The sequence below is a fragment of the Heterocephalus glaber genome, unplaced genomic scaffold, assembly GCF_053883595.1.
Source record: "Heterocephalus glaber isolate CG9 unplaced genomic scaffold, H.glaber_assembly_v1.0 deba00001452, whole genome shotgun sequence".
Classification (NCBI taxonomy): domain Eukaryota; kingdom Metazoa; phylum Chordata; class Mammalia; order Rodentia; family Bathyergidae; genus Heterocephalus; species Heterocephalus glaber.
Window position 1 is genome coordinate 18,182,801 of NW_028258302.1, and position 26,728 is coordinate 18,209,528.

At 50.7% G+C, this 26,728-nt stretch overlaps 1 protein-coding gene across 8 annotated transcripts in view; it reads left to right on the forward strand.

The window, feature by feature from the left end:
* Positions 1–26,728, forward strand: part of Asap3 (ArfGAP with SH3 domain, ankyrin repeat and PH domain 3) — a 41,473-nt gene that overhangs the window by 13,400 nt on the left and 1,345 nt on the right. For 2 of the 8 annotated variants that reach the window (XM_021263038.2, XM_021263039.2), the window contains exons 2-24: positions 7,657–7,729; positions 7,798–7,943; positions 9,969–10,043; positions 11,168–11,217; positions 15,935–16,046; positions 16,283–16,368; positions 16,760–16,835; positions 16,984–17,070; positions 17,196–17,305; positions 18,918–18,987; positions 19,253–19,340; positions 20,224–20,272; positions 20,354–20,544; positions 20,617–20,750; positions 20,972–21,066; positions 21,280–21,457; positions 22,437–22,522; positions 22,639–22,754; positions 23,346–23,413; positions 23,502–23,609; positions 23,716–23,929; positions 24,998–25,223; positions 25,755–25,845. In XM_021263038.2, the coding sequence (XP_021118697.2) occupies positions 7,657–7,729; positions 7,798–7,943; positions 9,969–10,043; positions 11,168–11,217; positions 15,935–16,046; positions 16,283–16,368; positions 16,760–16,835; positions 16,984–17,070; positions 17,196–17,305; positions 18,918–18,987; positions 19,253–19,340; positions 20,224–20,272; positions 20,354–20,544; positions 20,617–20,750; positions 20,972–21,066; positions 21,280–21,457; positions 22,437–22,522; positions 22,639–22,754; positions 23,346–23,413; positions 23,502–23,609; positions 23,716–23,929; positions 24,998–25,223; positions 25,755–25,845 (2,529 nt within the window). Of the gene's footprint in view, positions 1–7,656; positions 7,730–7,797; positions 7,944–9,577; positions 9,716–9,968; positions 10,044–11,167; positions 11,218–15,934; positions 16,047–16,282; positions 16,369–16,759; positions 16,836–16,983; positions 17,071–17,195; positions 17,306–18,917; positions 18,988–19,252; positions 19,341–20,223; positions 20,273–20,353; positions 20,545–20,616; positions 20,751–20,971; positions 21,067–21,279; positions 21,458–22,436; positions 22,523–22,638; positions 22,755–23,345; positions 23,414–23,501; positions 23,610–23,715; positions 23,930–24,997; positions 25,224–25,754; positions 25,846–26,728 lie in introns of those variants that run through there. The other 6 variants (XM_004850554.3, XM_087215582.1, XM_021263041.2 and 3 more) reach the window with 5 other exon arrangements.

Genomic DNA, 26,728 nt, shown 5'->3' on the forward strand with positions numbered 1-26,728 from the left:
TGGGCAGGGCTGAGGGCTGCCATTTGTGGTCTTTTGCCTAGAGAGACTGCAAATTGGAGAGCCAGAGCATGGTGTGCATGCGTGTGTGTGTTGGGGCAGGATGAGGGACACAAAGGGCACTGCCAGCTGCTGGAATTTAGGCTTTGTCCTGGGGCTGCCAGGCTGAGCTGCCTGAAGGACCCCAATAGGCCTCTGAGTTCAGAGGTGCCCCATAGCCTGGATTTCACCCATCTCTGCCTACCACCTGCCCGGGATCCTGAATGGAACCACTGACTCATAGCTTTAAAAGAAATCTAGATGGCCTCAATTCCAATCCAAAAGGCAGCACCTGAGTCACTATATACCTGAAGCCCTTGAATACTTTGGTGGGGAGCTCATTCCTCCTTGGGAACATCCTCTCTGTGAGTTGAAATCTCTCTTCCTAATTTCTACCTCTGAGTTCTGGAATCCTCTCCAGGGCCAAGCTGAGCATGCGTGTCTCCATGTCAGTAGGATCTTTGGAGGGGTTGTAGTCAGGCTCCCCTCTGCTGTCAGCCTCATCTCCTCTGGACGAGTCTCCCTCTGTCTTTCCCTTCTCCCTCCCCTAATTCCAGGGCACAGGGAAGGATATGATGGAGCTGGTGAGTTGGCATGGAGCTTCAGAGGCAGATCCAGTTGTAGCACCAAAACCAGGCCCCTAAGCTTTGTCAGGTCGCTTGGTAATGTGGACAGAACGTGGGCCCCAGATTTGGCCAGTCTTGGGTTTTACTCACAGCTCTGCCACTGTTCATTGTGGTGTGACCTGGACATCTTCCCTCTCTGGCATCTTCACCCACACAATGAACATGGTGATGCTGACTGACTTCAGAGGGGGCCGGGAGAGAGTGGCAGCCTGGCACAGAGCAGGGGCATTGTAACATCTTGACCTTGGGAACTGCCCCATGGCAGGGGCTCTGCTGTGGTCCTTCTGTGCCTGTGGTCCTCGTTTCTTACTAAAGAGGATGATGGGGGGCGGGGCAAGTGTGTCTAATTAGTCCAAAGACAGTAGAGAAATTCCTAAACCAAATTCACTTTTGAAATAGATAACCTTTTTAGCTATCAAATAATTGTATTTTAAGCACTTTACCTATGTGAATTCATTTACTCTCCCCACTAACCTTGTGTGGTAGGAACTGTTCTCATCCCCGTTCCATGAAAGGAGAAACTGAGGTATAGATAAGTCACACAGTGAGGGCGTGGAGGAGCTGGAATTCCAACCCAGGTAGTTTGGGGCCAGTGGACACTTCTGGCCATGATGATATACTGGATTTAGACCAGTGATTCCCAAACTTTCGCGTGTATCACAGTCAGCTAGAAGCTTGTTAAACCAAGGGATGCTAGGCCTCGGCCCCTACATCTCTGATTCTGCTGGAAAATTTACAGTTCTGACAAGTTCCCTGCTGATTCAGGGAACCCATTTTGAGGACCACTGACAGGGATTAGATGGGCCTTCCAGACCCAGAGGCTGGTTTCTTCCGCGCCCTGTCTTAGATCTACTTGCCCCCCTTTCTCATCACTGGGACAAAATACCCAACACCTACAGTTTAAAAGAGGAGAGGTTTATTTTGGTTCACGTTTTTAGTCCATGGTTGGCTGGCTCCAAGGCAGAAACAGAATGCCAGAGGGGCATAGCAGAGGAAAAGGCGCTCAAGCCATGGTGGTCAGGAAACAGAGAGACAAGGGAGGAGCCGGGAAGGGAGATGCACCCTTCCAGGTCACATACCCGTGACCCCCATTGGTCCCTACCTCCTAACAGCAAGTCAGCTGTCTGCCCCCACAATTCATTCACCTTCCAAAAACCAAGCCTGTGCCCACATGAGGCTTTGGGGGATGTTCTGGATCCAACCCATAACACCCCCGACCTATGCCAGCTCAGGCACAGGGAACAAGGCTGATCTGGCACAGGGGAATCAACAAGCCTCAGAGCGACTCAGACTCAGGTTTTCAGATGCCCAGTTCTGCCCCGTGATGCTGCCTTTCCAGCTCAGGAGCCGCAGGATATTCTGTGAGAGAATGGATTTCTTCCCATACTATCTTCTTTTTTAACCTATTTTAAAGAAGAAGAGACTTAAGGAACCGGCTGGGCTAGTGTTGCCCCAGGGTTGTAGTCTGGAGGGGTGGGGCTAGGGCTGAATCTCAGCTCCTGACCAAGCAAGCGGTCGTCACAGAGTCATGGAGCCCTCTCTGCCTTTCCTCAGATGCCTTCCCTTCCTCAGCCCCTGTCTGAAATCCCCCCTAAAGCTTGACTTTCTTAGCCTAAATCTTTGAACCCTGTCATACCACAGGGCAGATGTTGCCGATCACTTCTCCCTCTGTGGGAATGATTTGCAGATATTTCCCTGAAAAGGGGGATCTCCCCTGAATCCCTGCCCTGTTGGACACTTGAATCTGTGTGTTTGTGAGCTTCTCGAAGGCAGGCACCGTGTCCTGTGTCCCCAGTGTCAGGCACCAGTTCCGGTTGAAAGAGGACCGGGAATGCCAGCTGGAATGAACACACAGATGTGTGGACTGGCTTCTCTCCTTGACCCCCTCCCAGAGCAAGCCTGTCTCCCCCGGCTGCCTCTGTACCAGGCTCCTCACCAGCCTCACAGAGTAGGCTCCTCTCTTTGCTGCCCATCTCGGCCCTACTGTCAGATGTGGGGAAGCTGTCCTGTTGGACTCCAGGAAACTCGCCCAGCTTCCCACATTGCACTGTCTATGTGGCTCTTTTTCCTCAGATGCTGTTGTTCCTCACTGCTGAAATTGGTTTTTTTTTTAATTAGTATATTTGGAGTATATAATGAATACATTCCTTATGGGCCATTGATACATGGATATAACACATCTTCATTCTTCATCCTCTTTCCTTCCCTTTACTCCCCCCTTCCTTCATCCTTTGGTCCCCTTTTTTCTTGGAAAAGATCTCTCTCTTTGTTTCCTATTATCTTTTATTTTGCTCTTCATTTATATTTTGGATTTCTCATATAAGAGAGACCATCTAATATTTAATCTTGTGTTTCTGATTTGTTTTTCCTTCTTTATGGCATAGTAGTACTCCATTATGTATAAATACCACATTTTCTTTATCCGTTCACCTGTTGATGGACTATAGGCAGCTTTCAAGAGTTAGCTGATATGAATTGTGCTGCTATAAACATGGGTATGTATGTATCATGGTAATGTAATGTCTTTAACTCTTTCAAGAAGATACCTAAAGGAACATAGGTCAAATGGAATTTCTAGTTTTAGTTTTATGAGGAATTTCCATACTGATTTGTTTGTATTAGTTTACATTCCCACCAACAATGTAGAAATGTTCTTTTTCGCCCAAAGCCTTCATTTGATTTCTTCATGATAGCCATTCTTTCTGGAATAAGATGGGATCTCAGTGTTGTTTTAATTTGCATCCCTCTAGGGTTGGGGATCTAGCTCAATGGTTCCAGCGCCTGCCTCACAAGCGCAAGGTCCCAAGTTTGATCCCCGGTACCAAAAAAAAAAGATATTGGTTAATTTGCATTCCTCTAGTGGCCAGAGATGCATTTTATGGGTCATTTGCACATTTTCTGTGAACTGTCTATTCATTTCAGTTGCCCAAATTTTGGATCTTTTATTTTGAGAGGGTCTAATTTTTTTGAGTTCTTTATAAATTCTAGATGTCAGTCCTCCGTTCAAGGAATGGCTGGCAAAATTTTTTCCCATTCTGTAGCTTATTTTTTACTGTTGGTTGTTTCCTTTGCTGTCCAGAAACAAATTTGATATAACCCCATTTGTTGATTCTTGGTACTATTTCTTATGCTATTGGAGTTCTGTTCAGAAAGTCCTTGCCTACCCCTATGTCTTTAAGACTTTTATCTATTCTGTCTTCTAGCAGATGGGATTGTGTCTTTTTTTATGCAGAGTGTGAACACCTAGCAGGCACTCAGATTTAGTGAATGAAGAATGAATGAATAGCTGTGTGAACTTGACTGCTAAGAGCAGTAGGGACAGGAATGGTAGCTTGCTGGGCAGCTGTTTCCTGATTTTTGTCTGACAAGGGCATTGGGGAACATTTTGCAGGTGATTAAGGTGACTTGCCTGCCTGTACCAGTTAGAGATTGTTTGGTCACAAGTGATGGAATACTCAGGAAGCAGTGGCTCAGATAAGAGATACTTGTTTCTCTTTCATATAAAAGTCCACAGATAAGTAGTTCAGGGTTAACAGATTAAGTTCTCACTCACCAGGGACAAGTCTTACATTTTGTTGCTCTGCCATCCACGACAAATAGCTTCTACCTTATGGTCTAAGATGGCTACCTGAGCTCCAAGCATCTCTAATGTGTTGTAGGCCAGGCATTGAGGCACACACCTGTAATCCCAGCTACTTAAGAGGCTGAGGCAAGATGATCACAAATTTGAGAGCAGCCTGGGCAACTTAGTAAGACTCTGTCTCAAAATAAAAAAGTTAAAAGGGCTGGGATGTAGCTCAGTGGTAGAGTGCTTGTATAGGATGCAAGGGTCCTAGATTCAATCCCTAGCAATGCACACACACTCAAATACATCCTAGCCATAAGACAGGGAAGAAATTCCTTTTTCTTTCTTTTTTAAAAAATAGACTTTAGGGCTGGGGATTTAGCTCAGTGGTTCTACCGCCTACCTCGCAAGCACAAGGTCCTAAGTTCAATCCCCCAGTACCAAAAAAAAAAAAATAGACTTTAGAGAGCTGGGGATTTAGCTCAGTGGCATTGCACCTGCTTGGCAAGCACAAGGTCCTGAGTTCGATCCCTGGTACCCCCCCAAATAGACTTTAGAGTTGAGTATGGTGGTACACACTTATAATCCCAGCCACTCAAGAGGCTAGGGAAGGGCTGGGATTTAGCCTGCCTTGCAGGTGCAAGGTCCCAAGTTTGATCCCTGGTACCAAAAAATAAATAAAAATTTAAAAAAGAGGCTAGAGGGCCGGAGATTTAGCTCAGTGGTTCCGCCACCTGCCTCACAAGCGCAAGGACCCAAGTTCGATCCCTGGAACCAAAAAAAAAAAGAGGCTAGGGTAGGAGGACTGCAAGTTTGAAGCTAGCCTGGGCAATTTAGAGAGAATCCAATTTTTAAAAAGTAAATAGTTTTTAAGAGCAGAGGATGTAACTCAGTAGTAGAGTAGCCCTGGGTTCAATACTTAGTACCACCAATAAATGAATAGATGGCAGACAGACAGACAGATAAAGTAAAATTAAGGCTTTATCTTTTAGAGCAGTTTTAGGTTTGCAGCAAAAGTGAGTGGAAGGTAGAACTCCTCTTGTGCATACTCAGCCTTCCCTACTATCAACGCTCACTTTGCAAACCATCATTCATTTAGCTAAACATTTCTTAAGCACCTTCTATGTGTCAGGCCCCACATCTGCCTTCTGGGGATTTTTCTAAATCTTTTGGAAATTGTATCTTTAACCTGCACTATCTTTAAGAGTGAAATTGTAACTCCTTAAATTAATCACCTAGCTTTCCAAGTTACAAAGTGGGGATAAAGGGATTTGGCTAACATGTTTCCCTATCTGCATCTTTGGAAATCATAGAAATATCCACATTCCCTTTTCTTGTCTTTCCCTCTTTAGTAGGAAGCATTTAGTTCTTTTGTCTACTCAAATGTCCTCTCATCAATTCCTGATTCCTTGGCTTTGTACTGGGGACCTCTGAAATGTTACTGGAAATCTCTGCATTAGGCTCCAGTCTCCTACTCAGTGTTCAGTGCAAGCCTGAGGAAAAAAAAACTAAAAGAGCTAAGAGAGACAAAAAGTAGGGGACCAGGACGACCAATACTGGTGTAACCAACAAAGGCGCTGGCCAGTCCAAGCCACTGATTTTTATTAGTAATCAACTAGGGTAAAGGTGAGCTACATGCAAGGGCAGTACTACATGTGAGGATGCACAGTCGTGCAGTTTCTATGGAAATTAATATAAGCAGGGGTGTAAAAGACAAGACAAAGCATTCTCAAATTAGGAACAGAATAGACAAAATATGTGGTTGTAATTGGAACATTGTCCTTCTAGTAAGAAGGTTTTAGTTGTGGGAAAAGAATTTGGGTGTGAGTTACTCTGACCTTGGCATGTAGGCTTCAGCCAGACTCACTTCTATCAACAAGCCAACTGTGGGGTTAACTCTTCACACACTGCTCTGCTCACAGCCTGCTTTGGGCATAATCAATATTGCCATCTCCTGAACTTTGTTTCTTTAGATGTGGGATAGGCCTCTCCTGGTCCCATATCTGAAAGTCTCTGGAATCCATAGACAGGCAGGAGTATGTAGGAAAAGTGCCTGGAATCTGACCTTCCTCCCTGGGAGCAGCAGCTGATGATGATGATGACAGTCATAGGCACAGTCCACTGGGGACACACCTGTGCCCAGCATCAGCTCAAGCCTTTACATGCATCATCTCATACAGAGAATCCACACAAGCACCCCAAGAGATAGGCATTGTTCCCCATATCCTATAGACAGCGCATCAGGAAGCTCAGAGCCCAGGGAACCTGCTCAAGGTCACAGAGCATGTGGGTGGTGAGGCTGGGTCTCAAAACCAGACACCCCTCCCCCTCCTCCAGAGCTCGGCATGCACGGAGGCCTCTGGGCTCTGCCCTGTGCTCACCCCACTGTGAGACCCCTTTGAACTCTTTGGAGCTAGCCTCCCAAATGTGTTTACTACCTCTTGTCACATTAAAGTAACTCTTTAGAAACTGAACTCTGGCCTCGTTTCAGCCACTGGATGAAGTAGCCGAGGCTAGAGTCAGTGAGGGCTGGGGCGTGTGGGTGGGGTCCTGTGCTAGTACCTTGGGAACCCAGCACTGCTGCTACCCAACTGTGAGACTCTGGGCAAGAGCCTCCTTTGTCAGCCTCAGTTTCCTGTCTGTGGCCCCGTCTCCTCTAGCTCTGACATGCCGTACTTTCCAAGTTCACTGGGCAGCTCCTGAAGCAGGGAGGGAGTGGAGAGGTTTCCTGATGAGCTGAGCCCTCCTGGGCTGCTGTACTCACATCTTCCAACCTTTCCACCTATCTATGCCTCTGGGTCTGGGATTATCTGCTGTACTCCTACCGGTTCTCCTGGTGGGAGTGGGATGCCCCCATCACAGACCCAAGTACCCAATGTCCCCAGCTCCCACCACCCACTAGGGTGCCCAGCCCCTTATTCTTTGTCCTCACATGGCTGTTTAGTGAGCCTAATGTCCCCCACCTGTGTCTTTTGGGAACACAAGGGCATCCATGTTCCCTCCACTGGTCTTTCTCCATACCTTTTGTGCACATTCATCAGATCAGGGATCCTTTCAGCAGCTTTGTGAGCCCATTGTATCAGCCCCTTTTTGCAGAGAAGGTGCTTAAAGCTCAGAGAAGTGAAAAGCTTTGTCTAGACTGAACTGAGGTTCAAACCCAGGTCTGTGTCACCCCATTGGACCACAGGCCTTTGAATCAGACATTTACATGGCTGGCATTGGAGGTGGGGAGAAAGTCCATCGTCTCCTTGGTCTGTGGCTTCTATGTGGTCAGTGGAAGAGGGTCGAAGAGTGGGATATAGGATAGAGGAGGAGTGGAGTTCAGAGGATGGCAGGATTTTGTGTGTATCTGGAGGGTGGGATCTCGGAGTTGGGCATCTCTACCAGCTCAGGATTCTGACCCTTACTCCAGTCTACACTCACTTCCAGGTCCTGGAAGGAGACCAGGCTATCCTGCAGAGAATCAAGAAGGCAGTGCGGGCGATCCACAGCTCTGGCCTTGGTGAGTGAGGTTGCTTGGTGCACCCACCCAGCCTGGAGCAGATGCTGAGCCCCCTCCCACCTCTGCAGGCCATGTGGACAATGAGGAGCAGTACCGAGAGGCTGTGGAGTCCTTGGGCAACAGTCACCTGTCCCAGAACAGCCACGAGCTGTCCACGGGCTTCCTGAACTTGGCTGTGTTCACCCGAGAGGTGGCCGCGCTCTTCAAGAACCTGGTGAGGCCCCCGCCCCTTCCTCACCAGCCCTCAGGCCAGGCTCAGGGTAAACCCAGTGGTCTTCAGAATTTGACTAGGAAAGTCAGTTTTGTCCCTTTTTGGATTTGCCCTTGACCTCTGACCCATGACCTGGGATCTCTTTCCAGCTTTGACCCATCTTTTGCATTCTCCTGCTTTTTCTGACTTCTTGCCTAACTCTTCCCTCTTTGTTCTCCTCTTTCTTCATCCTGGAGCAGAGGAGGTCTCACCATTGCCTCTCCCCACCCCTCTTTGTCCTCTGCTTTCCCAATGGCGTCTGCTTCACTTCAAATCCTACAACTGCCCCCAACTCCACAAGTCTGTCAGCCCCACACATGACATGGCCTGGTGGCCTCTAGTACCCTCCTGAGAGCCTCCTGAGTGACTGTCTCCCTGGTCCTTTGATTCCCCACCTTGGGGCTGCCCCATGATACCAGCTCCTTCCATGGACAGGGCCAGTTCTCAGGACTTCCCATATATGAACTCGTTTCATCATGGCACATGGCTCTGGGGCTGGTACTACTGTTGTCCCCATTTCACAGCCTGGGAATCTGCAACACAGGCAGTTTTATACCCAAGGCCCTCTGCTGGGTTTGAACCCAGGTTGTCTGGCTATAGTGTCTGGGTATCACGTGGCTGTGCTGCCTCCCAGAAAAGCCTCTCCTGCCCCCTTGGCTGTGTGACACTGGACTGGCCATTTACTCCAGGCCTGCTCAGGGTCCTGCCTGGCTTGCAGGGACTACATTACCTCTGAAAGGCAGTGTGTTTCGCGGCCAAGCACTGCCTATGGGCCTAGCTCTGGCCTGGAGTTCCTGCTCTACTGCTCTGGAGGTGACACCACTCACTTTGCCTGAACTCCAGGTCTCTCTCATCTGTAAGACTGGGGTGACAGTGGTACCCACCTTAGAGTAGTAATGAGGAAGCAAGTCCAGGGCCCACTCCTGGCAGGCACTCAGTAACTGGTGACTAACATGGTGTCAACTGAACCTGTGTCCTCTGCCTTCAGCCCTCCTCTCATTTCAGGGATACTAGTGTGCTCTGAGGGTCTGCTCTCTGGTGGGCATTGTCCTGGCAGCCAATTATACAGGAAAGAGTCAGGTGCTGCCTCAGAGAGCCACAGTCTCTTGGGGAGACAGGATCTGAGGTGTGGGGTCACATCAGCCTTACCAGCAGTGTGGCACAAAGTTGAGGCCCAGTGGGTGGTGTCAGGCTAGTGCAACCATGTTCAAGAAAGGATGCTGGGCACAGATCAGGCAGCAGTGCTCTGCAGGAGCTTCCTGGAGGAAGGGAGCCCTAAGGTGTGTCTTGAAAGGTGGATTGAAATATTAGTCCTCTCTGGGTTGTCAAAAAACAGAAACTCAACTCCAAATAGGTTAATTTTTTGCAAGGGAATTTGTTGGCCCCTGTAACAGGAAGGCCAGGGGTACAGTTGGCTTTAGGCTCTGTCTCTTTTTTAATTTCTCTGTCTCTGCTCAGTGGAGAAGACAGACCAGCCACCCTGGAACACATCTCACCAGCAGAAAGACAGTCTTTCCCCCATGACTGAAGAGAGAAAATCCCAGAGAAGATCCTGATCGGCTGGCTTGGGTCACATGTCTGTGCCTGACCCAATCACTGTAGCCCCGAGGCGGGTGTTCTGATCAGATTGGCTGCTGTGTGTTCCCCACAGGAAGGGGCTTCTCTTACCATTGGAAGAGCCACAGAACTAGCCAAGTTGCACTGAGAGTCAGAGAGGAGAACTGAGGGGGCTCCTGGTAAGGAGCAGAGGGGAGACTGACCAAGGGACTAGGGATAAGGGCTGTCCTGGAGTAGTGAGGTGAGGCCAGGGCAGTCAGGGCTGCCACCCCGCCACCTCCTTGCTCCCTCTCCATTATGGCCTTGTATCTCTTTCTCTCCCTGCTTCCCACACCCTCATGGTGCCCCTTTGCCTTTCGATGCTTCACTGTGCTCTGAGACCCTTGGGGCTGAACAGTCACACAAGGCTGGGGTGGGGTCTCCTTTTTCCAGGTTCAGAACCTGAACAACATTGTCTCTTTCCCACTGGACAGTCTGATGAAGGGCCAGCTAAGGGACGGGCGGCAGGTGAGTCTCTGCAGGATGGGGGGCAGAGGCGGGGGGGGTGACACGGGAGGCAGGGTTGGGTTGAGGGCAAGGCCGAGTGAGGGGCCATCATGGAGTGCTGACCAGCGGCCCCTCCATACTGCTGTCCTACTGCTCACGGCCTGTGAGGTTGGGTCTGCAGGTGCTCTGGTCCCCATCTGCAGGCCCCAGGAGAAAGGTGAGCTGCTTGTGGTTTCCATTGCTAGTAGGTGGAGGAGCTGGGGGTGGGAATCTGGCTGCTCTCTGCACCTGGCAGCCCTAATCAAGGCAGAGTGGAGCTCAGAGAAAGTGACAGATTAATCTCCCTGGGCACTGTTGCCCCAGGAAGCCCAGGGGAGGAGCTGTCCTCCCTCTGGAGGGCTCTTTCCCTTTCCTAGGCTGCACACTAGCCTGGGAACTACCGGAACCAGACAGGCAGCTTTTTCTCTGTGGAAGCCAGAGCTGTTCAGAAAGGTGTGAGCAGGGCCAGGGATTTAGCTCAGTGGTTCTGCCACCTGCCTTGCAAGCACAAGGACCCGAGTTCAATCCCCAGTACCAAAAAAAAAGAGTGTGAGCAGCCCAGCTGGATGACCCCAGGCCAGGGATCAGCCAAGTCTCACTGGCTTGCTGTGCAGCCTTGGGGAGACTCCTCAACCTCTCTGTACATAAGGTTTCTTGTCTTAAACCATTCCTGGTGAGAGGGTGATCACTTCCAGGCAAATGAAAATAGTGGGATGAAGTCAGGAAAAGAGGTTGTCCTTCATCTTCCCATCCTCATCCTCAAGGTCTGTCGCTGTCTTCTGAGTGACAAGACTCAGAGCAAAACCCAGAGATCTCCTCTCCCCAGGCCAGGGCCCACAAACCTGACTGATTCTAGGGAACCCTGGAAAGGATAAGGTGGAGGTGGAGAAGGGGCTGAGCCCTGGGAAATGGGGTTGGTTGGGTCTATTTGGGGGAGGTAGGATTTCAGTCTGGGTAGCTGTGGGGCAGGGGCTAGCTAGAGAACAGCTCTGAGCAGTCAGTAGAGGGGAGCATAGGGGCAGGGTCCCCCTAAAGGTAGCAGAGTGTCCTGATTATTCCAGAGTGCAAGCTTCCCTTTGGGCAAATTACTCTCTTTTAAATGATAGGACTCCAAAAAGCAGCTGGAGAAAGCGTGGAAGGACTACGAAGCCAGAGTGTAAGTGGCTATGGCCCAGTGGTTTGTCCAGGAGGGAGGCATTTGTGTCATAGCAGGAGGCGGATATGGAAACCATCCTAAGTGCTGCCAGGACATGACACCCACAGTGCACGGACCTCATGCTCATTCACAGGAGGCACATATAGGGCTGCTTTATACCTAGGCCTGGCCATATTCTGGGGGCTAGGCCATGAGATCACTGGAAGGAAGCTGTGGTGAAGGGAACTTGGATAGTGCCTGCGGTGACCACTTCACAATAGTGAAGCCACTTGGCTGAGCCCACACAGGCAGAGGGAGAGTTGGGGTTCGTGTTTCTGACTCCTTGTTTTTCAAAACAAGGTGGTATCTATGAACATTTAGTTGACACAGAAGAAGAAAAGGAGTTTGTGCCATACTCAGGCTTACTGTGTGGACCACTCTACACTCCAGCTCTCCCACTAGCCATTGGGGACATCAGGGGGACAGAAGGATGCTTAAGCACCCAGTGACCAACTCTTCCCTCTTAGAAACTCTTCCTCAGGCTCTGTCTTCTAAGAACTCTGTTCAGGGCCCAGCCCCAGCCCTTAGCCAGGACCCCATCAGGCCTATACCTCAGATTGCCATTTATTCTTTTTTTATACCTTTTTTTTTTTTTCAGACAGGACTCACTGTGTAGCCCAGGGTGGCCTTGAACTCACAGCGATCTTCCTGCCTCAGTCACCTGAGTGCTGGGATTACAGTCATGTGCCATCATACCCAGGCAACCATTTATAAAAATTCGTTTTCTCTTGCATTTTTTCCAAAGTAGTATTTATTTTATATATATATATATATATATATATAATATAGATAAGTAAAAGATGGAAATATTTAATCGTCCTTAGGAAAGGATATGGGAGAGATCTAATACTTCTGTTATAGGCAGGGAAAAATCCTTAGATTCCAAAAACTATTAATTTTTTTTGTGTGTGGTACTGGGGATTGAACTCGGGACCGTCTGCTTGTGAGGCAGGCGGCACCACTGAGCTACATCCCTGGTTCAATATTTATATATATATGGAAATATTCTTACAAAACTGAGACTATAATTATCATAATGTTTTATAATCTCTGTTTTCATCCAAAAACACATTGTGACCATTTTTTCTGCATCATTACATATTCTTAAACGTCACTTAAGTGGGTGCAGGGTGTGCTATTGTGTGCATGATCATATGCATGTGCGTAATGTATTTAATCCACCCCTGTCATTGGGAACAAATCCTTGGAACTAAATATTTGCTTCCACTGACAGTTTCTTCTGTAGGACCCATCCAACTTCCAAAGTCATGAGCACCTACCAAGTTTGAAGGAAGGGCATGCCTCCTCCCTCTGCTCACATCACCAATCCTAGCTGAGAGCTAAGCTTGTGATGGAGGCTGTGGGTCCTGCATGGCCCTTCCTATGGGGCTTCTTCCTGTCCATGATGGGGCATGGCCATCTGTTCTCTTTGGAGGCCCAAAGACAGGGGGTGCAGACAAAGGCTGTCCTTGTCTATGATTTGCTCTGTAGCCCCTTTCAAGGTCTTGCCTAGGAAATGAAAAGAATAATTTCTACCCTGCCCCTTCCTTAGGCAGGTCTGCTATTACTAGTTTTCTTTTCTTTCTTTTTTTTTTTTTTGGTACTGGGGATCCAACTCGGGACCATGTGCTTTCGAGGAAGGCACCGGAACCACTAAGCTAAACCCCCAGCCCTATTACTAGTTTTCTATACTGAACTTTCTTGTAAGATTTCATTCATTCATTCATTTATTGAGACAGGATCTTGCTTAGTCTAGGCTGGCCCTGAACTCACTGTATATCCCATACTGGCCTTGAACTTGTGGTGCTCCTCTTGCCTGAGCCTTCTAAGTGCTGGGATTATAGGCGCGCACCACCATCTCCAGCTACAGTTTCATTTAATCTTTTAAATTTAGTTTCACCAGTTGGGTGCAATGGTACATACCTCTAATCCCAGCAGTTGAAGACTGAGGCAGGAGGATTGTGAGTTCCACAGCAACCTGGGCTACATAGCCTGGACTACATGGTGAGACCCTATCTTTAAAAAAAAAAAAGTAAGGACAAGACACCATTTAGTTGATGGGAAAAAGACCCACAACTAAATGGTATCTTGTGAGCTATACTGACAGATCCTGGATTGGGACCCAGTCCTCTTCTGCCACAGAGCAACACAAATTGAGCAATGTCCTGACACAGGTGACTGTGTGCATTCCTTTTCATGGGGGCTCCAGGTATAGCCCACATGGCAGTGAGCTGCAAGCTGTGGTGTGATTCCACCATTCTTACCAAACCAGCCTGCACAGCAGCAGGAAGGGCCCAAGAACTAGTGGCAGCTGTCAAATACCTTCAGAGCCTCACCCCCAGCCACTCAGGTAGGAAGAGGGTCCCCTCTCCACCTGTAGCTGCTAAGAAATTTGGCCACACTCTGTGCAGGGACCAGGGTTATCTAGGCTGTTCCAGGTACAGGTCTGTTTCCTATCTGTAAAACAGGGCTAGTGATACCGTGGAGGGTTAGTATGGAGATAAAATCAGCACAACCCAGTGCTTTAGATCTCTCTGAGCCGGAACTGGGCCCGAGTAACATACATGGGCCTGAGAGGCAGAAGCCCATACACTTGCCCCTAGCATTTCTGCTGACCAGATTGTGATTTTGAGCAAGTCATTTCCCTTCTCAGGGATTCAGCTTTATCATCAGCAAGATGGTCCTTATGAAAGACACAGTGTGACCATTGTCATCAGATGGTGGCATCCAGGCAGGGCAGGAGAGATGGAACCCATCTGAGAACAGTGTTGGTTATCAGAGCTGCCCCTAAGGCTTTGGTGTCACACAGATCTGAGTTCAAATCCTGACTCCATACTTCATAGCTGTGTGACTTGAACTAGTGATGACTTCATAATTTCCTCAGTTTACAGATAGGAAAAGGGCCTAGAGTAGTATCCACATGTCTTCTGTGTGCTAAGTCTTTTGTACACTGTATCGCATTTGGATATAGATAAGGATCCCCATTTTGCAGATGAGGAAACAGAGAATGGAAGTAATGCTGCCAGTAAACAGAGCCAATATTGATCCCACTCTGTTGTTCCTGCTCAGGGCTTCAGCCCCCTTGGGAGCAGGAGTGTTAAGCAAGGTGTCTCCTTTACATGGGATTTGTGGTTCCATGTGCCCAGCCTGAGATGTGGAAATATTCTCCTGACTGCCAGTGGGTGGCCTGAGGGGCATGAGATTTCTGGGAATCACTTACACACCAATCCATCCATCCCCACGAGGGAAAACAGCCAACCCCTGAGATCTGTGGGGGAAAGGGCCAGATTACTTTTAACTGTAAGGATGGAAAGCATTTTCTTACTCCACCTAAAAAGAAAAGAACAGCCAGGTGTAGTGGTGCATACTTGTAGTCCCAGTACTTAGGAGGCTGAGGCAGGAGAATTACTTTGAATTTGAGGCCAAAGTTGGCTACATAGTGAGTTCAAGCCATCCTGAACTACACAGCAAGACCCTGGAGACAGAGAGGCGGGGGGAGGGGGAGAGGGAGAGAGAGAGGGAAAATGAGTGAATGAGTGAATAAGAAAGAACAATGCCAGGGTGATGTCACACTCTTGTTTTCATTCTTTTTTTTGGTACTGGGGATCGAACTCAGGACCTTGCACTTTTGAGGCAGGCCTGGTGGCACTGAGCTAAATCCCCGGCCCTTACACACTCTTGTAATCGCAGCTACTGAGGAGGCTCAACTAGGAAGATCAAAAGTTTGATCCCAGCCTGGGCAACATAGCATGACCTTTGTCTCGAAGTAAAATAAGTGCTGAGGATATATCTCAGTGCCTAGGCCCTGGTTTCAATCCCAGTGCTAACAAAAAACCAAAAAATAAAAGTTTGTTTTTTGCAGTGCTGGGGATTGAACCTAAGGCTTGTGATGCTAGGTAAATGTGCTACTACTGGGCTATACCCCCAGCCCAGAACAAAGGTTTTATAAGCTTAAATGGCGGGCCGGGGATTTAGCTCAGTGGTTCCGGCGCCTGCCTCGAAAGTGCAAGGTCTCGTGTTCGATCCCCGGTACCAAAAAAAAAAAAAAAAAAAAAAAGCTTAAATGGGAAACTCTGCAGGCTCAGAAGAATGAAACCACTTTGTAGTCCTCTAACCTACACAATCCTAAATCCTTTGCAGCTAATCAGAATTAGTCACACAAGTCCCACTTGGTCCTTATCAGAGCCTGATGTGTCCCACCGTCAAACCCTTCCCGTTGTTCTAGGGCTAAAGACTAAAGAGCTTCACATGGTTGGATCCAGGCCTGGAGGGGTCTGGCCCCCTGGTGACCCAGCCAGCATCCCCTCCCTCGCCCTGCCCCTGTCTGCATGGTCCCTAGTCCCTCCCACCTTGGGCTGACGAAGGCCTTGTCTTCCTGCCCTGCTGTGGCCTCCACCACTGTGGTCCCCTCCAAGCTAACTCTTCCGGCTTCACCAGTCCGCACAGAGATCACAGCCTGGATGCGAATGGGTCCCATTTTACTCTCCTGTCATTTTCCAGTGACTTAGTATCTCCCCCACCACTCAGTGGACTCCCTAAGTTTGCCCCGGCAAGGAGAATATATCATGTATATCTCGTGGTCCCCACACTGTGCAGCCTTCACAAAGAGGATGGAAGGGTGGTGGATAGGAGAAGGGCTGGGGGGAGCTTCTCAGACCTCTCCTCCCTTGCCATGCAGGGCCAGGCTGGAGAAGGAGCGGGAACGGGCCAGGGTGACAGGAGGACTTCCTGGGGAGGTGGCCCAGGACACACAGCGGGAGCGACGTATCTTCCAGCTGCACATGTGTGAGGTAAGGTGTCCTGTGTGAGGATGTGTGTCCTGGGTATGTCTTCTTGTCGGCCTTTCCTGAGTCCCCAGGGGCCCAGTCATAGCTCAGTTCAGGTCCTGGCCACATGGCCTATGAGATGTCAACAAGGATCAGTCACAGCCAAAAAAAATTAGCCTGAGGTGGGGGACCATGGCCTTGTCCCCTGAATCCAGCTTCCGTTCTCATCACATCACACGTCTTGCCCCACCCTCCTTTAGTACCTGCTCAAAGCTGGGGAGAGTCAGATGAAGCAAGGTCCCGACTTCCTCCAGAGCCTCATCAAGTTCTTCCATGCACAGCACAAGTAGGTATCTCCTCATCCTACCTTGCACCCTTAGGGTGGCAGAACAAGGCAGATCTCCAGGGGCTGGCAGAGCCACAACACTTGCACAGTTGTTTCTATCAAGTGCCCATATGTCAAACACTAAGAACTTTATATGCATGATTTCCCTCAGTCCCCCCGTGGCAGCTAAGTTATTATCCCCACTTTACAGATGAGGAAACTGAGGCCCATTTACCAAGCTTCCACAGCTAGTCAGTGGGAACTGAACCCAGACACTCTTGTCTCTGAGTACCCATCAGAGCATATGCTCCTGGGTGCCCTGTGGTCCTTAGAGCACCTTCCCCTACACTTATGGCTTCATCTTTATTTCCATCTCTCTCTGGATTCTCCTTTGGCTTCTGATCCCTCTTAGCTTTTTCCAAGATGGCTGGAAGGCAGCTCAGAGCCTGTCTCCCTTCATCGAGAAGCTGGCAGCCTCAGTCCATGCAGTAAGTCGGGACTCGCCCTTGGGCATGTGCTCAGGCCCCTGTCCTTCGGGAAGATCTGTGGGTGTGGGAGAGCCCTCCTGCCCATGGAGTCAGGCAGTGCCCTGGCACATCTGCTGGCTGGCCATGGGGTCCCGTCTTCTGTCGGTAGCTGCATCAAGCCCAGGAGGAGGAGCTACAGAAGCTGACCCAGCTCCGGGACTCCCTGCGAGGGTCGCTGCAGCTTGAAAGCAGAGAGGTGAGGCCTGAATCTTCCCAAGACGATTCCCTCCCCGGGGCCACCATGGAGAAGGGAGAGAGAGAGAGGCCCCCAGCATGAGGCTCTCCTTCTCAGCCCAGCCTCCTTTGTATGTCTGAGGGCAGGAACACCTGAGGCGGAAGAACTCTGGGGCCGGCTACAGCATCCACCAGCACCAAGGCAACAAGCAGTTTGGGACAGAGAAAGTGGGCTTTCTGTACAAGAAAAGTGATGGGTGAGTAACTCTGAGAACTTAGTCAACTTGCCTAAAGTACACAGCTAGAAAATGACAGGGTCAGGGAAGCTGCCCAGAGGGACCATTTTTAACCTTTATGTAGACCCTGAAGGTTCCAGGACCCTCCACTCTGGTGTGGAGTGGTATGTGAAGTTCTGCTAAAGGTTACCGGTTGTTCTTCAAGTGTAGCAGCAGCTAAGAGTTACTGAGTGTTTACTACACCCTGACCCTCACCAGCCATGTATACCAAATACCTTGAAATGAAAATGTCAACTGTGTCCTGCTCCCTGGTGGAAAAAAAAAAGGAAATCTGAAAAAGGCGGCTGTTAGCTCTTCATTGCTGTGCCCAAATACCTGAGAAAAACAACTGAAAGGAGGAAAGATTTGGTTCAGAGTTTCACTGGTTTCAGTCCATAGTCTACTGGTTCCATGCCTGTGGACCTGAGGTAAGACAGCAAACACAAAGGAAGGGCATAGTGGAACAAAGCCGCTCATCTCAGGGAAGCCAGGAAGTGGAAGGGGAAAGGGGCCAGGGACCAGATAGAGTCTGGAAGGCCACACCCCCATGACCCACTCCCTTCAACTAGGTCCCATCTCCTGAGTTTCCATTATCTCCCCATAATGCCATCAGATTATGATCTTATCAGTGGATTCATGCACTGACAAAGTTATCGAGCCCTTGTGATCCAGTCGCTACCCTCAAGCCCCACCTCTGCATACATGAGACTTTTGGAGAAGGTTTTAGATCTAAACCATAACAGGCCCTTGTGAGATATAGTCATGTTTGTACTTACTGATCAGTGTTTTAGAGAGAATAACTTTGAAGAGGAAGATGATGAATATTCAACTATTTATTTTTTATTGTGGTACTGGGAATTGAACCCAGGGCTTTCACACTGAGCTATATCCCCAGACTGGTTTTGTTTTTTCTTTTTTTTGGTACCAGGAATCGAACTCAGGGCCTCACGCTTGCCAGGCAGGTGCTGTGCTACTGAGCTACATCCCCAGCCCCCCAAACTGGGTTTTTAAAAAAATTTCTGAGGTAGGGTCTCACTAAGTCCCTAAATTGTCTGCACAGGGCTCAAACTTTCAATCCTCCTGCCTCATTGTCCCGGAGTGCTAGGATTACAGGTGTGCGCCATCACACCCAGCTGAATATTTAACTCTTATGAGAGAAGTGTTAAGCAGCACTGATTCATGGATTTGCTTTTATTTGGGGGGGGTCCTCAATATTTATCTTGTTTTGTTTAACTGTAATTTATCTGTTGTGGTTAAGAGCCTGTTCCTCCTCTCAGACTGGGATCTCCCTAATGTTCCAAACAGAGTCTCCTCCCTCAGGATAGGTCTCAGGGGAATAAAGTCACATCATCCCCTTTAGAATAAAGGTTCCCAGAGAGTGGGGCTGTTTCTCCATCACACTGGGAACTTCCTGAGGGAAGGACCATGTCTCTGTCAGAAGGGGTCCCATAGAATGAGGGGGTTCAGGGACTAAGGACGGAGGAGTTGAAGAGAAGTGGCCAGAGGTCACAGAGGTGGGGCCAGAACTCTGTTCTTCATTGGGGAGTTAGGGATGAGCTCTAGGTCACTACATTTCCATCTCTCTGGGCCTTAGGATTCGAAGAGTCTGGCAGAAAAGGAAGTGTGGGGTCAAGTATGGCTGCCTGACCATCTCACACAGCATGGTGAGGCCTCTCCTGTTGTTCTGAGCAGATAGACGTCAAGTCCTCCATCCAAGACTGGCCCCCCAAACTTGGATCCAGGGCACTGGAGACCCTTGAGGGAGGAAGGGTGGGATCCAGAGCCCCTAGTCCTTGAGGTGCTGGAAGAGAGCAATATAAACTGGGACAGGATTATTATACCCATGTAACATATTGGGAAATAGAGGCCTGGAGTGTTTGGGAGGTCCAAAGGTAACATGCGTACCTCCCTCACCCCAAATTCCCCCAGATAAACCGGCCCCCAGTGAAGCTGACTCTGTTCACATGCCAAGTGAGGCCAAACTCGGAGGAGAAGAAATGCTTCGACCTAGTGACCCGTGAGTGGTTCCTGCCCAGTCCCCACAGCTGCCCAGGGTCCCCAAGAGCACTGTCCATTCCCCAGAGGCTACAGTTTAGGGGTCTGTTTCCAGTTCCACCCAGTATCAGATAGGTGCAACTGCAGGCCTGTGACTCTGCAGGGCCTGGACTCATTTTAAAAGCTCCACCTCCCCTCGCAGTGAACATTAAACTGCACCTACTTTCCACATTATGTGTTATTATTATATAAAGTATATTTCAATGGTTTGGGGTAATCTGGCTTTTACATTATTAATCCTTTAAAGTTTTCACTTCTTATCCTCTGGAGCCTTTGTCGCCAGGCTTTCTGTGAGGCTGAGTCAAGACCTAGATCTTGCCCTTTGGGAGGCTCTCCCTCAGGGATGTGAGGAGGGACCCAGGTCTGTCGAGTGGTGTGTCCAGAACAGAGGTACAAAGAGCCACAGAGAAAGCCCGCTCTGCTGTGGGGAGTCAGGAGGGGCTGCTTAGAGAAGTTCAGCTTTGAAGGACCCCAAGAATGTAGAGATGAGGGGCAGTTCAGGAGACAGGTTGGCATGACGAAAGGCACGGGAGTGGGCAAGTGTGTCCTGCCAGTTTGGCCAGAGTGGAAGTTTCACGCAGGAGTAGTGGGAGACAAGGCCTCTTGAAGGTCTGAACCGCACTCCTTGGGGCAGTATGAGTAGAGCCTGGGAGTCGGTTCGGGCTTGACTTTGGGGGAAGAGAGAAGCAGGGAGAGCAGGAGGCTAAGGGACCTGTGGGGTTGTGACAGCAGGTTCAGGGGATGCCCTTCCTGGGCAGGGCGCTGTGCCCTGACCTGCGACAGGGTCAGAAGCCCGTCTGGATGCAGTGGTTTAAAGTGGCCTGATGCCCTCTTCTCTCTCGCAGACAACAGGACGTACCACTTCCAGGCGGAGGACGAGCACGAGTGTGAGGCGTGAGTGCCCCGAGGCGCCGCGGGCAGGGCTGGGAACCTGTCCGTGCCCAGCCAAGAGCATCTCCCCCTCTGTCTGCACAGGTGGGTGTCCGTGCTGCAGAACAGCAAGGATGAAGCCTTGAGCAGCGCTTTCCTCGGTGAGCCTGGTGGCGGCCCCGGATCCGGGACAGGCCCTGGACTGGACGGGGAGCCCCAGGACCTCACGAAACTGCTCATCGCAGAGGTGAAGAGCAGGCCAGGCAACCGCCAGTGCTGCGACTGCGGGGCTACAGGTCCGTGGTGGGGCGGGACCCGGCGGGAGGGGAGGGGCCACGCCTGCGCGCTGCAGCTGTGGGCCTCTGCAGACCCAACGTGGCTCAGCACCAACCTGGGCGTGCTCACCTGCATCCAGTGTTCCGGCGTCCACCGGGAGCTGGGCGTACGCTTCTCACGCATGCAGTCCCTCACCTTGGACCTGCTGGGCCCCTCCGAGTTGTTGGTGAGAGCAGGTGGAGCGCCGGACCTGAGGCAGGGCTGGGGGTGTGGCTTTTCCTGGGGGCTTGGCTTGGGCTTTGGATCCTCTGGAGCTTGTAGGGTCGAGGGTGGGGCCTGGATGGAGAGGGCCACCGAGGGATGCGACTTCCGGGAAACTCAGCTTTCCCTTGAGCGTGTCCCTAACCACCTGGCTTTACCCACACGCACACTTTCCTGTGTCTCCAGCTGGCCTTGAACATCGGAAACACGCGCTTCAATGAGATCATGGAGGCCCAGCTGCCCTCTCACGGTGGCACTAAGCCCTCTGCCGAGAGTGACATGTACGGAGGTTCCAGGGATAGAGGGATTCTGCCTTCCCAGGTCCCGGGTCTCCGAAGTGTCCAAGATCAGAAGTTTGGGGGAGAGGAAAGCCTCAGATTTGGAAGTCTGCAAGACATGATTTCGGGGAACGGGGCGCTCTCCTCCGTGGGATAGCTGCAGGGTCAGCTGGGCAGATACCACCCTTCCTCTGAGAACCGTGGTTGTCTTGGTAGGAGCACCCGAAGGGACTACATCGTGGCCAAGTACGTAGAACACAAGTTTGCCCGCCGATCTGCATGTGAGCCCCAGAAACTCCAGGCAGCCATTTACAACAGGGACCTCCTGTCGGTACTGGAGGCCTTTGCCAGTGGGCAGGACTTTGGACAGCCACTGCCAGGGCCGGATGGGCAGGTGAGAACCCCTCCAAGTCCACCTGTAACCCACCTGCACACACTCTGCAGGCCTCCTGCAGGACCAGCTCGTACTCCCCTGGACCCTGTCTCTGCCATCTGCTCAAATCCCAAGGGTAAATGGGAAAGAGCACAGCTTCAGTCAAGCAGCCCTGAGCCAGAACCCTGATTGTATCTTTTTCAAGCTGTGCATTTCAGGGCAGCTTGCTTAACTTATCTGAGACTCATTTCCTCACCTGTAAAATGGGTAAAAAATAGCTCCTACAGGGTTGAATAGCTTGGGAGTAGATGAGGGCAGGTCAGATTAGAGCAGGGAAGGCTATCACATTGGCTGTCCCAGTAATCAATACCATGTGAGCAAGGAGAAAAGATATCAGAGGCTGGAAGAATTAAATCAGGAGTTGCTGACTGGATATTAGAATTTGGATGCCATGGGCTGCGGTTGTGCCTGAGTGGTACCATATGTGCTCGGCGTGCACAAGGCCTGGGTTCAATCCCCAGCATCATCCCCCCCCCATAAAGAATCCCCCACTAAAGAAACAACTGAATCTCTTTGAGCTGTCTAATATTTTGTTGGGCTGCCCAGTGGACAGTGAGGGGATGACACTTGAGTGAGGTCAGAATGTACAGCACCCTGAATGATGGGACAGCTCTGTGTGTGATTGATAGTGGAAGGTATGAGGCTGCGGGGCCCACAGTGGGAATTGTGTGTAGAGATGGAAGCCCAGGACAGAATGAAATTCAGGAAACACTCCTTTTGTGGGGGGCAGAGGAGGAACAAACTGTACTGAAACAATGAGGGGATGATTGGCCCTTTCCCGTCTCCCCAGATGTGAGGCTCTGCCCCTTCAGTTTCATCTCCCTGGGGTTCTGGCAGCTTCTTCCTATCTGGAGGTGTATGGGCAGCAAGAGTTGGAGAGGGCAGCATCGGGTGGGGGCAGTTGGCCTGGGGGAACTCAGGTGTGGATGTGTGTATTCAGGCACCTGGAGAGCTGGCCCTGCACTTGGCCATCAGAGTTGCCAACCAGGCGTCCCTGCCCCTGGTAGACTTCATCATCCAGAACGGGTGAGAACCTGCCTGCCACCTGCCCTCCTCCTCTTTCCTCCCCCCCCCCCCCGGTTTTGACCTCCTCTGTCCCCCTCCATGCTGCATCTGTCCCTCTTCTGTGCTCCCTCCCCCAGTGGCCACCTGGACGCCAAGGCTGCAGATGGGAACACTGCCCTGCACTACGCCGCACTCCATGGCCAGTCCGACTGCCTCAAGCTGCTGCTGAAAGGGAGAGCCTCAGTGGGCACAGGTGTGGCTAAGTGCCCCCCATCAGACTGTGATGCCCACTGCCCTTGGGTGGGGCTCCCTGCCTGCTTTTTGGATGAAGGGCACTGATAACAAGCACAGCTTTGAAGACAGATGGGCTTGTTTCTGCCTGCCTCTGTGTCCTTAGGGGTCTGTATTCATCTCTGGAACCTCAACTTTCACATCTGTAAAATGGGAGTGATGCCATGGAGCTAGTAGACCTGCTAAAAAGATTTTAAAAAATCCTTCTGAAAGTATCTAGCAAAATATTAGCTGAATCTGGATAATACTGTTTACAATAGCTGCTGTTTACTGGTTTAACATATGCCTGCTAATGTGTCAAGTGATTTATGCATATTAATATAATTCTCACAAGAGCCTGGTCAGATAGTTTCAAATACAGTGGTACCTTGGTTCATGAATTTAATTCTTTCCACGATTCTGGTCACAAAATGAATTGGATGAGAACTGAATCAAATTCAATGGTTAGGTTGAGTATTGACCTTATAGGGAAATTTGATTCGGCCCATCTTAATCTCTAAGCTGTTACGTTTTCTCCACCGTGACCATGACCCCTGGCTTTACCCCATCACAGTGAATGAGGCAGGAGAGACAGCTCTGGACATAGTCAGGAAGAAGCAGCACAAGGAGTGTGAGGAGCTGGTGAGTCTGAGGGAAGCCGCTGCCCTCTGCCCTTCCTCTCTCTGCCAGCCCCCTGACCTCTGACCTAGAAACCTTCTGTTCCTGGCAGCTGGAGCAGGCGCAGGTGGGGACCCTCACCTTCCCACTGCACTTGGACCACTCCTGGGGAATCTCTGTGGAGCCTGGCTCTGACAGTGAGGATGACGAGGAAGAGAAGGTGGGGCCCAGCCTCTGCCTCGGCCCCTGTCCGGCAGGCCTGAGATGGCAGAAGGAAAGCTGGACTACGGCTGGTGTGGGAGGACAGGCTGAGCTGGGGAAACCAGACTGTCCTTGCCCCACAGCACTGCCCTCTGAAGCCCCCGGCCCAAGCCCGCTGGGCCAGCGGGAGGCTGGACATCAGCAACAAGATCTATGAGACCATCGGCAGCCTGGGATCAGCCAGCCCACAGAGCCAGAGTGAGGACTGCCCCCCACCCTTGCCAGTCAAAGCCTCTTCTCGGACCATGGTCCAAGGGCGTACGGGCCATGCCAGTGGAGGTAGAGTTGGCTGCCCAGAAAAATACCTCCCATTTTTTGAGGGCCTACTATGTGCTGGGGCACTGAGCCAAGAATGTGTATGAGCTAGTCTGAACCATCCTCACAGTCACTGGCAGATGGAGGTCCAGAGACATTAAGTGAGCACTGTACTCAGGGTCCCATAGCTAATCAGCCTCTGATGTGGGATTCAAACCCAGGTCTGTCTTATTCCAAGTGACCCAGCTCTCATTCCTTATTCCTCATCATTTCGCTTACATTTTGGGGGTACCAGGGATTGAACTCAGGACCTTGTGCTTGCGAGCTAAATCCCCGGCCCAATTTCGATTAAATGAGACAGGCAATAGTTTATGGAAAGGTACACATCTGTAATTTTAGCACTCAGGAGGCTGAAGCAGAAGGAGTCCCATGAATTCAAGGCTACCTTGGGCTACATAGTGAGTTCAAGGCCAGCCTGAACTACATAACAAGGCCCTGTCTCAAAACACCAAAAAAAAAAAAAAAAAAAGTTTATGATGCATCCACTGCATCTTGAGTCCTTTGGAAGTTGCCAGGACTCTAGATCCAGTAAGGAGATAAAAACTGGAATGCAGGGCTGAGGGTGTAGCTCAACAGTAGAGCACTTCTCTATCATGTGCTGCAGCCCAAATCCTGGAATGCAATTGATTATGGTATAAAGGTCAGTGCCATAGAGACTGTTAATTCCCAAAGGACAGGGATTGAACTGTTGACTGCTGTTTCTCCAGTACCTCACACCAAGCCTGGCTCTCTGTGCTCAGGAACTACTTGTTGAATGGGTAGAGCAGGCTTGTTCTGGGAGATCAGGGGAGAGAGCAGGTCCTGCTAGGGTTGGGGTAGGTTAGAAGGGCTTTCGAGAGGGGGTGCGTAGAACCTGGGCTGAACAAGAGCCAAGGTCATGAGCAGAAGTGGAGCAGTGAGCCAGCATGACCTGCTGATGTGAATGTACCCTGCAGCTGGGACAGCTGGAGAGGTGGACAGAACCATGATAGATCCTAGAGGCCAAAGACTACTTTGATATGGAGCAGAGGAAATTATCATTTCTGGTTCCAGATCGTTCTGAAGTCTCCAGCCTGAGGTCCGAGCCCCCTGAGGCCCCTGAGGGCCTGGGCAGCCCAGCTTCCTCCTCCTCCAGTCTCACAAGCCCTGTGGAATCTGGGGTGGCCAGCCAAGCCCTTCCCAGCTCTGAGGAAGGCCTCCAGGAGCCCCCAGGCACCTCCCGAGCTGGCCTGACATCTGGGATCACCCCCTCAGAAGTGTACCTCCCCGTCAGGTTCAGGTGGGTGAGGGGCCAGCTGTGTGACCAAGGCAAGAGCCCTGACTTCTCTGAGCATCTATTTGTTTCCCTGCGCCTAATAGTACCTGCTCCAAGACTAGACCACATTCCAGCTCTCTCTGGTGCCCACACTGTAGGCAGATATCCTAGACCTTAGGGAGTGGTGTTGCCTCCTTCCCCTTCCCCGTCCTGCTCCCAAGTCTGCCCTGGGACTCTGGCTGCTGAGGTTGGAAGAGAAGGCTTAGCCCCAGCTTCGTAGCTTGTATCCTCAACTCCAGCCCACAACCCAGTCCTCTCCCTTCCTTGGACACCCTTTTTCTCTGGAGTTTGGGGAAGCTGGACTTGGGGATACCTCCAAAGCCCCTGGTTTTCAGTTCCAGGCCTCTGGGGCCTGTGATGGATGCAGCCTTGGGGTCTTGTGGACCCTCTGCACACCCATCCTCAGCCCCCAGCTTGCTGTTCACATGAGCCCAATCTCCTCACTCTGAGTGGCTCTGGGCTCTAGGATGACACTGACCTTTCTCTGCCTTTCAGCTCGGAGAGCACTCGCTCCTATCGGCGAGGGGCTCGTAGCCTGGAAGATGGTCCCTCAGCACGACAGCCGCTGCCGAGAAGGAACATGCTGGTAGGAGCTCAGAGACTGCAGTTTGAGAGGCAGAGGCAGGGTGCAGAATTGGTAGAAGATGGGCATAGTGCCTGGGAGATCCCGCCCCAAGATGGGTGCACAAACATATGGTTCCAGATGGCGCCCTTTTGGCCAATCCCTGTCTAGTGCTCTTCCTCCTGCTCCAGCCCAGGGCTGTGTAAAGCTGAGGAGAGCCCAGGCCTTGAGGGACAGCAGAGGTGACAGGGCCCGAACTGTGGCTGCTCTCATGGGAGGCTGAACAAAGCTGTGTCTGCGGGGCCAGTTGTGAGACAAAGCATTGCTTCCCTGTGAAAGAGGCAGGATTAGGCTGGTCGTGTGCCTCACTCTTCTCTTGTCCAGGAGGCTCCTAGAATCCACAGGGACTTCCAGATCCAGGCATAGAGGGATGTGATAGGGACAGGGCAAGAGCTACCTCCCTAATTTTGCTCCTTCCTACTGAATCACAGTCTCCAACAGTTACACGTGTAAATACCTGTGAGGGGTCATGGCCAGGCCCATGCTGTGGGAGGGCGGCCTTCTCTGTCCCTGATGCCCTGGGCGTTCCTCAGGGATGGCATTGGTTATCTGTGATGGGAGTGGGGGAGGGCAGGGGCAGGAGCCAGATCTCTCTGGGGAGTCATCTTCAGTCTATCAAAGTCAAACACCAGGTACACATCTATGTCCACATCCTTCTTCCACGGTCACCCCAAAAACCACGTATGCATCACCAGGCATTTAGCTGATACTGCTTGTGGCAGGTGTGATAGTAAGAGCTCAGACTTTAAGAGTGAGGAAAACTTGCTTAAGTGGCTTTGCTTCTTTAAGCCTCAGTTTTGTCATCTGTAGAACAGGAATAATTTAATCTGCCCCATGGTGGGACAGA